Below are 14,163 nucleotides of genomic sequence, written 5' to 3' on the forward strand. Positions count from 1 at the left end.
AGAGCTGTCAGGCTCCTGAATGCCCGCTGTTTACATGGGATACAAACAATTTGTTTTCAGTTAAAAATAGCTGATTTCCAATACTAGCCATTGTTTGTATAGTTCTAGTAGTATCATTTTTGCTTTTTCTCTCCTCTGCTGTCATTAAACATGAATTATGTGGAAACAGTGAAAGGGACCATACCCAAAGTGCTGCCAAATGCATAGAACACACTAAGTGGTTACAAAATGGTATTTATAGAGACCTTGGGAGGTTCCTTCTAACAATACTACATAAAAACAATCATCAGAGTGACATGCGCTTTTGACTTGACTGCATCCTTTAATATTTTTATTAGCTAACTCTACAACACCTCTGAAAAAAATGCTACTTTTTTTACATTTAAACTTCTAGTACAAAGCATCTCATGTTTTATTTAAAAAAGAACACAATAGTGATGGTGGTTAATCTGCTTTATAAAAGATAATATATTGAGCTATATATAATAATGGCTTTGATCCAATTAACGTTATGTTATACTGCTTAATAATTACTGTGACTTCAGTTCCTACAACTGTTACAGAGAATACAAATGATCGTTTAATGTACAGGAAGTGGGGATCATTTGGAAGTGCTGATTCAAAAGTATTCAAGTGCTAACAATGACTTGTTCTTTCTACGCTTTTCTTCATGTTCCATAAATTACGATTTTATAAATGTCCATGATTTTGAATGTGACACAGTTTGGGGGCAATTATTTCTTTTTATGTTCTTTTTTTTTTGTGCAAACACCGAACTAGATTTTTCTAAACGTTACCATCTCGTTGAAAGTAATTGCCACTTTTACTTTAAAAGGCACCAGCATTAACGTAAGAGAATATACCTTTTATGCTTGTTTTATGAAGAGCTGTACTTGTTACTGGAGCGGAAATTATCATATCCGTGATCATTAGCTTTGAACTTTAAACAGGACTGCCTTTCCTCCAGGGACAACAGATCTTTGGATTGGCACCAGCAACACAAGCATGACTGTTAAAAGGAATAAACATTTTACATCATTTTGTTTTGCACATGCGGCAAAACACATTGAAATGCTGTCCTTCTCCAGCCAGACAGTAAGACACGTCAAGTGTGCAAGCTGCCATTTTGGCATTACAATGTAAGGAAAGAAACAAGGGTAAGCTCTGCACTGCATCTGGAGATAAAATTAGACTCCTTGTTGTCCTTTCTTGGACAATCTTTCTTTGAAAAAAATGTATGCACAGGAATCTATACTTTCTAAGCAAGATGCTGCTATTTTGTTCATTTGCGGGGGCCGGGGGGGGACACACACATGACACAACTAGGTAGGAGAATGATGAAAACCTACATACAGTTTAAACATTTACTAGTTGTACTGCAGACCTTTTGCGGATGCTACTAGACTGGCCTTTGGGTTCTGGAAGTTCATCTGGGATCCCGCATGCCCACGCTTGGGATGCTGCAGATCTCTTAGGTGGTCTCAGCTCCAGTGACTCTTTCAAGGAGCCAGGAATGTAGACAGGGAAGACGAGACCGCCACTAAAGCATCTGCAGCCTGTGCTGTCACAGTTATGTGGGAAATACCCTAACGCTACTAGAGGTAGAGCTGACTGGCTTCTGATTGAAAGATATAGCCAGTAAGGAATTTACAAAGCCAGGCAATAAGCCCAGCAGTGGCCAAATTTTAAATGCTTGGCAAGAAAATAAAAATCTGAGAATTTGCAGTAGGCAATGTAAGAACCCTGATACAGCCTCTGAAGATATGGTAAGGGACCACAAAAAAGTCCAAATCTGGACATTTTTTGGGCAGACATGAAGGCTGAAGGACTGATGGGCCTCAAATCCTGTGTGGAGAATTAGTGCCCATGACTTTTCACCCAAACCAAGGCAAAACTATGAACAGGTCTGTCTCCTATCATCGTTGGAAAGGGGCAAGTAGATACTTGCACGCTCTGCCTTAGATAACGCCCTGTCAGCATGGGGGGAAACCGGGGTCAGCGCCCTCCCCGTTGGGTTGCAGAGGATATGGCTACGTGGACGTCCGCAGCCCGGTCTGAGTCTGCTTTGTCAGTGCTCTCGCAGTGGCTGGGGGCCAGGTCCCGGCGGGAAGTGATGTAGCACTGATTAGCACAGTGCCGAGAGAGTTTATTGTACGCTCCTCTCTTTTGCTTTCTCTTTTCGTCCCCATGAATCCTTAATCCCTTTCTACATAGCTCCAGCAGGAGAGGGCGAGAACACCTACCATAACCCCGTTAAAATTTAAAATAAAATGTAATTACCATCTAAAACACTTTGTGCATGTTATGGAATTAATCTTACTGCTGACATAATCTTTTTTTAACCAGAGGATCAGCTCCCAGCAGCCTCTTACCTTAAAGCAGTTTTGGAATCTTTTGCTCACCAAATACAGAGCTATCGGATTGATGCAGGAATTCAGTGAAGCCATGTTAATACCGATGTAGTCCATCACAAGAAAAAAGCTGTGTGGAAATTAAAGTTAGTGAGACACTTCCCATTTTCTCTGAAAAGGCTTAGTAGAGGTTTACAGCTATGAAAATTGGACCCAGCTTCACTCAACAAAGACTAACTATTAAATGTAATAGTAAAGGTGCTTATATCAACAGGATTAACTCATGGACGTAACAACTGTGCCCAATAATAAAGTTTGCATTAGTAGACCATTCTCACAGAATCACAGAATGATCAGGGTTGGAAGGGACCTCTAGAGATCATCTAGTCCAACCCCCCGACCAGAGCAGGGTCACCTACAGGTTGCACAGGACAGCGTCCAGGTGGGTTTTGAATGTCTCCAGAGTGGGACACTCATTCTCATGAAAGTAATTTCAGAGATCCAACCACCATCACTTGTGGGAGGAAACATTCATGAGCTTTTCTTCACAGATTTAATTCTCGCTCTTCTGTTGAAAGGGAAAAACAGGGACAGAAATTCCCTCTCCACCCACACAACGCCACAAGACAGTAGGAGAGCCCCAAAAGGGATCAGGAGGAATACAGGACAAACAGGGGGATTCCTCATCATTTCCTGACTCTGCTACTGGAGAGAAACCAGATTGTCCTGGATAAAGAGGGAGAACTTCAGACACACTGAGTAAGGTAGACCATTAGGAAATCCAACTATGCTTATGGAGAATGTCAGCAGCCCACAGGTATTTTTATAGTCTCACCTTAAAAGTTCACATCTGTTGGGGTCCTTCTGATCATAAATAGTGAGTTTCAATATTCTGCTTAGATGAAGTGGGAGCCAACACAAGGCAAAAACAAGTACCAGACAGAACACAGTTTTGGCCACCTCACGTCTCTGAAAAAGAAAATTGGGCAGAACAGTGATATAGTTTCTGTCTCTCTCTTGATTGTTGTCTTCTAACATCCAAACGTCTAATAAACAAAATAAAACCCCTATCAAAACAGGACTTAGGAGAACATCAGAATACCTTATTTTCTTGGAATATATACTTAATCTTTTCTATTGTTTTAGATGTCTTGCATTGATTCTCTGTATCTCTTATTTTAAAAAGTATGAGTAATAGCATGAAAAATCAAGGACATGAAAAGTCATTTAAATTAAAATGAAGCAATATTCATGTCCCAAATCACTTTCAAATACCAGCTTCTTTTCAACTGCATTTTCTTGTGCTTTGATCTCAGGTCTAATTTTACATGTTCCAAGAGATTTCAATTACAGCTTTATCAAGGTAAGAGGAAATATACTTTATAGTACAAATGTACCTTAATTCTAGTGACGTACGATGTTTGTCTCCAGTGCAGTACTAACTTGGCATGTATTTGTGAATGTGCTTTGTTCTGCTAAACATATACTACTAACCTCACTACAGTTCCACATGGAATTGATTCAAAGTAATTAACAATTTTACAGCACCACCTTTTAGATCACAGCATGACCTCAGTTTTCATTACAAAATATCCATCTCATGATTGTAAAGAAGAAATAAAAACTATAAAACCTGGAGGATTAACACCAAACAAGAAAAAAAGTTTTGTGATTGTAAGTTAAAATCTTGGGTTTCTGAGGGCTTTGAGATATATATATATATATATATATGTGAGTTCAGCAGCACCACTGCTAGGAAACTACTTCTTACTTGAAGTTGTCCAATCTTCCCAATCTTGAAGTTGTCACACAAGAACAGAAGAATGATGTGGCAATAAAACAGTAAAGGTATTATTGTCATCCTCTCTACAGTCAGCAGAGTTGTCAGGTATAAATTTTTACCTGTTTTAAGTGGTCATTTAAAGCAATCTGCATCCCACTTTTCTTTCGTAACATCTCGCAGGTCATGAGAGTATAGAAAAATGCTGTGATAGCCAGTGGCAAACAGAAGTAAAAGCTAAACAGCCACCAGTCTTTAGCTTGCTTGTAAAACTAGAAGGAAAACAAAAGCAAAAACACTGTTAGGAGTTGAATGTTCAGCATTTTGGGGAAGTATGCCATAACTAATTGGTCGGTCTGTTCTGAAAATCACCATCTCTAGAAGGTGTACATTACAGATGAGAAAATGGGACAAGGCAGTAATATGCCCAAAGCCCACAAAAAGACAAAAGTTTCTAAATGCTCTTCTTCTAACCAGTATACTTCAGAAATCTGTCAATATATCATTTGAAGATTATATTCCCCTACATTTCACATACACTTGTGCATACTACAATCCCCGCAACACTGAGAAGATTCAAGGAACTGTTCTGGAGATCTGTGTTTTTATAAATGTCAGTGTCTTACCATCATAAAAGATGTTTTCTGTGTGGGGTGAAGCAGGCAGATTCTGAGATTCTTTCCTCTGTACTCCATCGTAATCATGTCAAATGCGATAGCTTCTGGAACAGCCAATATCACCGATATAACCCAGATCAGTACAATTTCGACAGCAGTCCACTTTGGCACTCCAATTCCTTTAATGCGACTCCAAGAAGCAACTGCTCGGTACCTGAAACAGCAGCACACATTTGCAGATTAAAAATGTAAGAAAACCCACCCGGTTTAACCGGCTTAAACTCAGCTTATTTGTATTATATCAGCTAAGTGGAAAGGAGAATTTCAGCCAATGCCCGCATTTAAAAGAAAATAAAAGAAAAAGAGTTTGATGAAAAAACGGGTCTCACCTATCTATACTGAGGGCACACAAACTCAACACTGTGATGCCCACTGATGCCTTTTGAATGAAGGGTACTAATTTGCACATCTCGACACCAAAAGGCCAGTCCTCTGCAAGTAGCTGTGAAGAGAAAACAATTAGAAATTAATAATTTTTAAAAACGTAATTGTTCCATAGATAGAACACAGACTTTTCTCTTAATTGTTTTTCTTTTATTTTCCACCATACAAAACTTAGTCAAGAAGAACTTTTTCACAAGGGAGTCTTCAAGGTGTGTGTCCTAAAAACTAGGCAGTAGCTTCACAGTCACTCCCTGGCTGGGCAAGGGTATGCATTAAGGCTTAGGCTTAGACCTGACTTCTTATGCCCTGCAAACTTCACTCATTTCGCCCCTAACTTCACCACCCCAGTGTTTATAGTGAAAAATGACCGAGCAGGTGAGGATTTCCCTCATGTTTTCTTGGCTTTATCCATCTTGAGCATTCATTGCTTTTCTTTTATGTTCCAAGTAACTCTCCATTTTCTAGAAATACAGAAAATTACCTGATGCTGATTAGAACAGGGACAAAGCCAACAAGTGCACATCCGGGGTGGGGTTTATTCAAAAGCTTGGTGTCTAGGCTCCATCAGCTGAGAAGTCAGGCAACACTGGAGAGCAATGTATCCCATAATTTTCAGCTGACCATCTGATAACGAAAGAAGGGACCCACTGGACACTCAGGAAGCCTAAACAGCTAGTTTGAACTAAATGTTTCACAGCAGGTAAAGGCAGACCAGATGAATCCTGCACTGAAGATCTTTAGTGGCCAGTTTTCCAATGATTCTGTATTACAATACCAGAAGGACTATCTCCACAGTCGACATACCCTTAAGTGCTATGGAATAAAGAAAACAGCACACTAAATTTTAGATTGGTTCAATTGCACTTTGGGTCATGCATTTTAATGGAAATCTTCTGTCACATCCCCAGCGGTAACATGTTAGCTGATTTAGGGGACAAGACTTACTGGAGACAGAAAGCACTTTCCTCACAGCTGATGCTATGAACTGCTTGCCTGTAGCTTCAGTTTAGAAGCATTTAATCTTTGAACTCTGCTGTGAGCTGCTCTAATGGCTCAAATACACCCCAGCAGCAGCCAAATCTTCCAGTTCCTCATAAAAACAAGACTCTCCAGAACAGAGGTTATGCCAAGAAATAGTCGCAATCGTTATATACAAAAGTAAACGTTCTGAGTTTCTGTAATTAGTTACATTATCTAAGTCCATCTCTGGTTTTCGTAACTTTCTTCAAAATGAGGCCTTTTGGATCTGTTGAGGATAGAGGGCTACAAAATGGAAAAGGAGAGGAAAGAAGAACGATTACCCAAAAGAGATTGCAAGATCTTTCCCTTGGCTCAGGTCTCCTCAGACATCTCATTTAACAGGGATGTAAGAAAAGAAGAAATAGATCAGCACACTGTGTAGATCCTGCTGGGGACCGAAATGATTGAAGATACCCACGGAGCTGCCTGCTCACGTTGGTTTGGTTCAGCAAAGTCCTCAAGCATACATACATGTGCATCTAAGGATAAAGAGTTACATGGTCAACAACAGTTTTTGAAAAGCCCTGATGTAATTTAAGTCTCATTTTATTTTAACACAAAGGAAACTAACTATATTTTATGACCATGTGCTTTTAGAAATCCCTATAAAGTGCGCACCAATATTTTCAGAAAGCAGAAAACCTTCCAAAATCTGCTTTAGTCCTGTGCTGAAAGGTGATCTTTAAAAGAACAGCAAGAGGAAAACTGTAACATGGACCAGCTTTGATCTATTTCTTCAATGATCTACTTAAGTAAGACAAAGAGTATAATGCTCCCACAGAAATGAAGCAGAAAAATAAATTCTATGGATTTATGTTTCTTGAGAGTTTTATAGAAAGTAATATAGCAGAGGAAGTAGAGATGAGGGTGCAATAACCATAGAGTATCTTTTGCTTATGTGATGTGGGAAACTAACTCAGTTTGTAATTAAAGTATTTTCAATAAAGCCTCTCCCCGAGACTTCTTTTTAATTGCTGTAAGAGGGTGATAGTAACAAACTACTATTAAAATTGCAATGTGAATAATTACAGGTGCTTTAAATGTACACTCTACAGAATCAAATGACAACTGGACTAATTTAATTTATATCAACAAGGCAGTGAACCTCCAACCTACCACACCTAGTTGCTATAGAAATTAAGGACTGGGTAGCAAATACATTGTATACTTGTTTATAGTGTCTATTGTAAATTGTACATGTGTATATATTAAACTGGAGATGAATCATTAAAAAAGCACTTCAAAACTAAAATATTTTTTTCTTTGTTGAACTAAAATTCAGAACTTTGATCAAATTTCTGTTGGCAGATTCTGTTGAAGACTTTTAGCTATCAACTAGCTGGTGTACAGTCCCTGTCTCTCTTCCCTAAAATCACAACTGCTCAGCCGCACATCAGCTATTTCCCTGAACTCATGCTTATCACTCAGGTGCAGACAGTCACACCTGAGCTCCAAGCTGACTGGATCTGAGCCAGCTCCAGTTTGGGAGCCATATGGCTGGATTATAATGGGGCTGCCCACGAGTGAATGTGGTCTACTGTGAGAAAAAGTGCATTAGCTTGGGTTTAGCCCAATATCTAAATGTTACTTGCATTCAGCCAGCTTAAATCAGCGGCAGAATGGACACGCAGCTGTCCTCATTGCATTGGAAAAACATGTCCTTTATCTCTTACAGCTGATGTATTGTGAAATTTGAGCATTTTAATGAATGAGTCATAACTTTCTCTATCATGGTATGTATTGCTAGTAGTTAATTATATGCTTTGCAGCAAAAGCTTGAAAACAAAGAAAGTAAAAGGAAAAAGTAGAATATTTAAATTATCGAACTACGCTTCCGCGTTGTTTCTGTTTGTCCTCTGTATTGCCATCACCTCAAAACACTACCATAAAGTACAGTGAAAATCCATTGTAAAGTATTCAGGAGAATCATTATTTGTGGACAACAGCAATGATTATTCTTAGTCAAGTATAGATGTAGTCTCATGCAATTTTGTATGAGTAAAATGATTTTCTTATGATTCATAATAGAGTGTCTGTACAAAGAGTGCCATTTTACAAATGATAAATGACTTGGAATCATGAAATACTGCCAAGTGGCAGCAAAGAGAAAAATAATGTTGCATTTTCAGCAGTAAAATGCCAAGAGAAGTCTACCACTGGCTGTATTCCGAGTGACCTTTCCCAATGTTTCATAGTCACTTATTTTACACGGGCAAAGTTTTACTCCTAAGCCACAGAAATGCGTTGAAGATGAAATGAAATAAAATGAAAGAAAAGGGAACGCACAGCAGGATGAAGTGAAATCGTACTTAATATATACCAATACATCTGATGCACTCCTGGCCAAGACTAGAGCAGGTGCTGATCTGAGCCTAACCTGATGTGAAAGCTGCACGGCTACGAAAGTAGCCCCAAGAGATGTTGTGACTCAAGAGACACACCTGTGAATTGCAATTCCTGCCCTGCTTCCTCTTGGTTGTGTAGGAACAGAAAGATGTTTGTAATTTGCCGCTGGAACACGCCAGCATGCGAGCATGACACGCAGCTCTCCACGGCTCAGCTGCCGTGGTGGCCACCAGCGAGAAGGCTGACGCCACAGCTCCAACCCACTACTGTGGACTTTTTGCAGTCGGGGATGAAGAAGTAGCAAAGTGTGCACTTGTTTACATCAGCGTCCTCGTCCCGAGCAATGAATGCAGATGGAAACGCAGCGTGGGACTTCGTACTTTCTCCTATCTGCGCGTTCATGGCAAGTCTAGTTCACAGGATGACAGGACTCGATTTTCATAATCATAAATTGCAGAGTGACACGGGAAATCAGACATGTGACTGTACACCTAATCCACAAGCAACATTTTTTTCAGCTATCTGTGAAATGACTGGCAGATTTTCACCTGATGCTTTCGAGACAGAGGGGTCATGCAGATAAAGTATTTTTCAGTGTTTCAAAACAGGAAATTTGCCCAGGAAATTAAGCTTATGGTCAGGGATAAGTCAGACACTATTACAAAACTTATTAATATTTAACAATAATTATAACGTCCGGGTGGGGATCTTCCCTCTAGACAAGAAAATATAATTCCCCCTCCCTAGTTAAGAATGTTTTACTGATCTTTTATTAATTATAATTAACAGTGTAAATCTTAATGAGGCACACAATTAGTCTCTTTTCCTGTGTCTTTATTAGTATCTTCTACTTAGGAAGCTTCATTTTAAAAAAAAATACTGAATAAAGATGAAGTAATACCACACAGGCATCTTGAAAATGACAGAAACCTCATAATGTCTTGTCAAAGTTAAAAGCTTCTGCAATCTCACAATCCCAGGGAAAGGTCTGCGTCAAAATGAACTGTTAAGAAAGCCGTGCTGCTGTCAGATTGGGAAGCATAAATACAGGACAGAAGCAAAAAACCAAAGGAGATGAAAACTTGTTTTGAAATTAGTCGCATGGATCTTTTAAATGAATGTATGCATAATAAATGTATATACATAATGACAAAAGTATTCTAAATTCAGGAATCTATACTGACCTCACCTAAAATATTTCCATTTGGAGATCCACTGTGAAAACTATGTATGGGTATTTTCAACAACGTACAGACATTTCCACTACCCCACATATGGGACTTCAGAGTAGATTGTTCCCATCTAACAAAGTTACCCCCCGGCTGCTCGTAGAATCTAGACAGGTTCCTCCACTGGACAGTTCAGATCTTTCTAAAGAGCCTATATGCTGCATTTGTTGACCGTAAAGGGTTCCTAAGCAAAATAGACTTCTAGTGGCCAGAGATCAATTAACTTCATGTAAAAACTTCTGAGATGAAGTTTGCAAGATCTCAAGTAAGTGGTTCAGATGTTGAAAGAAAGGGATAATGCCTTTTTCCCAATAAAATGGCTGCTGTCTTTAATATCAGAAGCTAACCAGCGGCCAAGAGCTGTAATATGGAATAGTAACAATGTTTTCTAAAGACAAGCACCTTGACCTTTTTGGAAAGTTAGGTAAAGACTGGCTTTATCATGATGCATGCCCTATAGGTACTTGCATTTCATGAGTTAGTATGGTCGTCACAAAGTCATTTCCGTAGAAATCCTGCCTTTTTTAGAGCACAGCTGGATTAACAAAAGGGGTCAGTTTGCGTCTGCATGGGATATGCAGTCCCTAATCTTGTCTTTCTTATACTCCCAGTGCTTAATAATGCTATAATGTTAACTGTATTTGTTATATAATCCCTGAAGTACATTACTGAAAAAAAAATCATTGCCTACAAAGCGAACTTTGGCCTTTGATCATTGGTTTGGATAAAGACCAGTTTTTGTTCCTTCCATGGAAATTTTTCTCTGCTCTTCCATTGTGCTCTGAGATAAAGGAACCTGTAACACTATTTCCAGGTAGATATCCTTCCTCAGTCATTTGTGTCATAGCAAATTGATAGTCAGAGTTCAGAAAGCCACACAACAGCGTGCAGAGGATAGATTGTTCCTCCTGTTAAAAATCCATTGGAACATGGCAGGGGGGTTGGAATTTGATGATCTTCAAGGTCCTTTCCAACCTAAACCATTCTATGATTCTATGACAATAAATCATATTTAATATAAGAGAATAAATATTACAAAATGAGAGATGACGTTGTCTATATATCAGAAGAGAAAGCATGTTGTTATATTGTTTGATTATGGCTTTTTTTATGTTCCTATCTCATTATACATATACACGATAGGCAGAGCTAATGGAATTTTGGAATTTCCAATCCTCATGTTATTTTGGTGTCTTACAGGTGGGAGTTGCCAGCTTCATATCGATTTGGGAAACTGAGTGTAAGCTTTCCAGAACTGCCGACCTGTATTGTCAAGTGTACAAGCTGCCACTGTAAAGTGCAGAGGACATAAAAAGCTTCCTGATCACCTAACTCTCCTTCTGCTCCTTGTGTTCACACCTTTAATTGCTCTTTGTGGCCTCAAATTAACAAAGACTTGGTTACTTAAGTCTGTTTAGTGAAGCAGTTGACCAGGCATAGGACCACCTTCACATTTAATTAGTAGCAATTTTGCAAAGTATCTACACTGCCACAGCATGATGTGCTGCAGAATGATCGTCTAAGACTTTTCTCTGCTTCCCATTCTGCTGTTCTGGGGGTGCAGCCAAAGGCAGATTGTTTACGAGGACCCTGAACACCGAAATGGTCTTCCAGGTTCTGCATGCTGGAACTGAACGCCCTTCAAACCCTTATTTCATACCCAGTTTCCCGACTGTGTGACAGATTCCAATACTTTTCACTTTCTGCTGAAAGTATTGATTGATATTCAAATCTATCCAAGTGCAACACACTAATTAGCATCTTACACATTGGACTGCATCTGCCTCACAATCTAGATAACACCTGCTTTTCTTTAGACACCCTCAGTTTAAGAGATGTAAATTTTCTTTTGCGTATTTTTACAGCTACTTACATATGCACTTAATTTAAATAGTCACAGGGGACATCTTTTGCAGTCACCACTTTTAAAAATAAAATGCTGCTCCTTGTGCCCATTCTGAGTTCTCTTTATGAGTCTGTCTGGAAAGCGTTCACAGACACTTTCACACTTTCCACTACAAGTGTTGTTGAGTAAACTGCTGGCATTTTATTAACATGAAAAATTCTCTCACGTTCTTTTTCAGGCAGCTGTCTTAACTGAGGATCTGGTAGCAATTCTGAAGATCTGTTTCATCCAGTTTAAAATTGGTTCAAAATTGCAAGTTCCAACTGTTAAGTACACTTGATTTGCAAACCCAGCCTTTGCTAGCCTTTGTTTTTCCCATACCGCTAGGTGATTATCGTCAGCTTTGGATCGCATTACTGTATCCTCCCTCATAAGGCTCACCTGCAGGTAGGATTAAATGGGATGTCGAGTCAATAAAAAGTTATCATCAACTCAAACCCCACTCAGACTCTTAATTTTGATTAAATAAATATAATAGCTAAGATCTGTGTTTATTTGTGTGGGGTTTTTTTAATTTACATTCACTTAAAAGTCCTGTTTTAAAACAGCAAATATTTATTGCAAGGGATAGTATAATTTTATTATGGGCTCTTCATTAAGATGAGTAGCAGCGTGGGAGATTTAGCACCTGAGAGCTATTGCTCAGATCCCAGCATTATCAATAGCACAATAAAAATCCTGGACTTGCAGCTGGTATAATACTTATCTGTTTGCAGTCTGACCTTTTATTCCTCCTGCTCCAACCTACTCATAACAATATACTTGATGACACTTAATCAAGATAAAGACTGTGGTATATTATTGCATGTTATCATCAATTTAATTTTGAAATAATGTCATCGAGATTGCAAAGTCTTGTATTGAGCAGCTATTATTGATTTAATCCTTTTGATTTTTCTGAGAACAGATAAAAAAAAATCTTTTTGATCAATGTCTTCTTTTTACAAAAATACAGTTTAAAGTATTTTGTTTCGTAAATTCCAGCCTCACTCAGAAGAGTACACGCCTCTCACAAAAGCTATGATAAATGTATAGTATGGAAAACACTGAAACTCCGCATTGAAGAACTCTTGTGCAATCCAAATTATCCAGCTCGTGAATTTAACACAGTTATGATGTTCCCTGCTTCATAATAATTCAATACTTCACAAAGTTAGAGATACAGGATTCTGCCATTTCAGCAGCTTCTGGGAATAATCACTATGGATACAGAAGACTAAATTCAAAACCTGTCCTTTCAACATGCTTTTCCAAAGCTAAAAGTAACAAACCCCCGAGTTTAACACCATGCATACAAAGTGAGGAGAAGGAACGGATGAAGGCTCTCATGTTCACTTTAGGCGGTAACTTATGAGCACTCAGGGACCCAGACTGTTAACTCTCAAGGCTGGAGGTACCTTGGATCAGCATCCCTCCCAAGAGTGCTGATCCTAACTAGAGGATGGATTCAACTGCCCACCGAATTCCTATGGACAAGTGGACTGTGCAAGCTGGGTTGGCGAGACAGAGCTTGCACTCCCCCCATGACAAGTCTTATCAAGTCAAAGAAGAGCAGAGCAAAAAAGGTGCCAGAGCAGCAGGTGTGGCTCACTCCCTCTCGGTTGCCCATGCTGCAGCACTGGCGAAAGGGTTCACAGGCTTAGGAGAGCATCATGCCTCACAGCCACTCGACACACAAACCTAAAACAAATCGCTCAGTTTGAATGAGCTTGGTTCCTCCTGAAAAAAAGCCCCCACGCCACCAGCGACTGTACAGATCCATGTGAAGTATATGACTAAATCTGCCCCAGTCGAGCAGGAGGGACTGAGTGGTACCCATCCCGCAGGACAGGCTTTTCTGTGCCCCCTCCTCCGTTCCCGGGGGGAAAGGAGGGAAGCGACAAATCCACTGCGCGTTAATATATTGCATTTATTCCCTTTATTCCTGGCACAGCACCTGTTTTCCAGGTGACTTTCAGAGCCTGACCACTTCCAGCCGCACACCTCTGCCCCATTCCCAGCCTGCACCGCTGAGAGGGTTGGGACTGGGGCACAGAGGGGTTGCCGTTTGGGACAACAGCTGACCAGAATACCACCAAAAACCTGCAGGGTTTTGGCATGAGGTCTAGCCCCCGGGTGTCCCCCAGCCAGAAGCGGGACGCGTTCCTCCCTCCGCCCCTCCCCGGGTATCTGCCGGGGGTCGGCGGGGACCCCCGAGAGCCCTCCGCACCCGCTCCCGGACCCATCCTCGGCTTCCCCTCACCTTGTAGACATTGATGGGGATGTCGATGATGATGTGAAGCAGGTCGCCCAGGGCCAGGCTGGCGATGAGGATGTTGGGGCCGTTCCTCATGCACTTGTTCTTGTAGATGATCCGCAGCAGCGTGGAGTTGCCGATGATGCCCAGGACGAAGACGAGACAGGATACCACAGTGTTGATGTACTTGAAAGTCTCCTTGATCTCCGTCTGCCCCGTGCACATGGGGGGAGA

General features: G+C 40.2%; 1 protein-coding gene across 1 annotated transcript; it reads right to left on the bottom strand.

Annotated features, from left to right (window-relative positions):
* Nucleotides 1–309: 309 nt before the first annotated feature.
* EDNRB (endothelin receptor type B) lies at nucleotides 310–14,157 on the bottom strand. Its single transcript, XM_009894026.1, has 7 exons — nucleotides 13,936–14,157; nucleotides 5,138–5,250; nucleotides 4,758–4,962; nucleotides 4,254–4,403; nucleotides 3,187–3,320; nucleotides 2,373–2,481; nucleotides 310–1,009 (listed from the first exon to the last, which is right to left on the bottom strand). The coding sequence occupies exons 1-7, from the start codon at nucleotides 14,152–14,154 to the stop codon at nucleotides 878–880; spliced, it is 1,062 nt and encodes a 353-aa protein (XP_009892328.1). The 5' UTR covers nucleotides 14,155–14,157; the 3' UTR covers nucleotides 310–877.
* Between the last annotated feature and the right edge of the window lie 6 nt (nucleotides 14,158–14,163).

This window comes from Charadrius vociferus, unplaced genomic scaffold (assembly GCF_000708025.1).
Source record: "Charadrius vociferus isolate BGI_N301 unplaced genomic scaffold, ASM70802v2 scaffold11, whole genome shotgun sequence".
NCBI lineage: Eukaryota > Metazoa > Chordata > Aves > Charadriiformes > Charadriidae > Charadrius > Charadrius vociferus.

Excerpts from the sequence above, each read along its gene's own strand:
- EDNRB (XM_009894026.1), bottom strand. The coding sequence starts at position 14,154 with ATGTGCACGGGGCAGACGGAGATCAAGGAGACTTTCAAGTACATCAAC. Across the intron at positions 5,251-13,935 it reads TCCCCATCAATGTCTACAAG|CTACTTGCAGAGGACTGGCC; the intron begins GTGAGGGGAAGC and ends TTCTCTTCACAG. Across the intron at positions 1,010-2,372 it reads GATTCCAAAACTGCTTTAAG|TCATGCTTGTGTTGCTGGTG; the intron begins GTAAGAGGCTGC and ends TCCTTTTAACAG.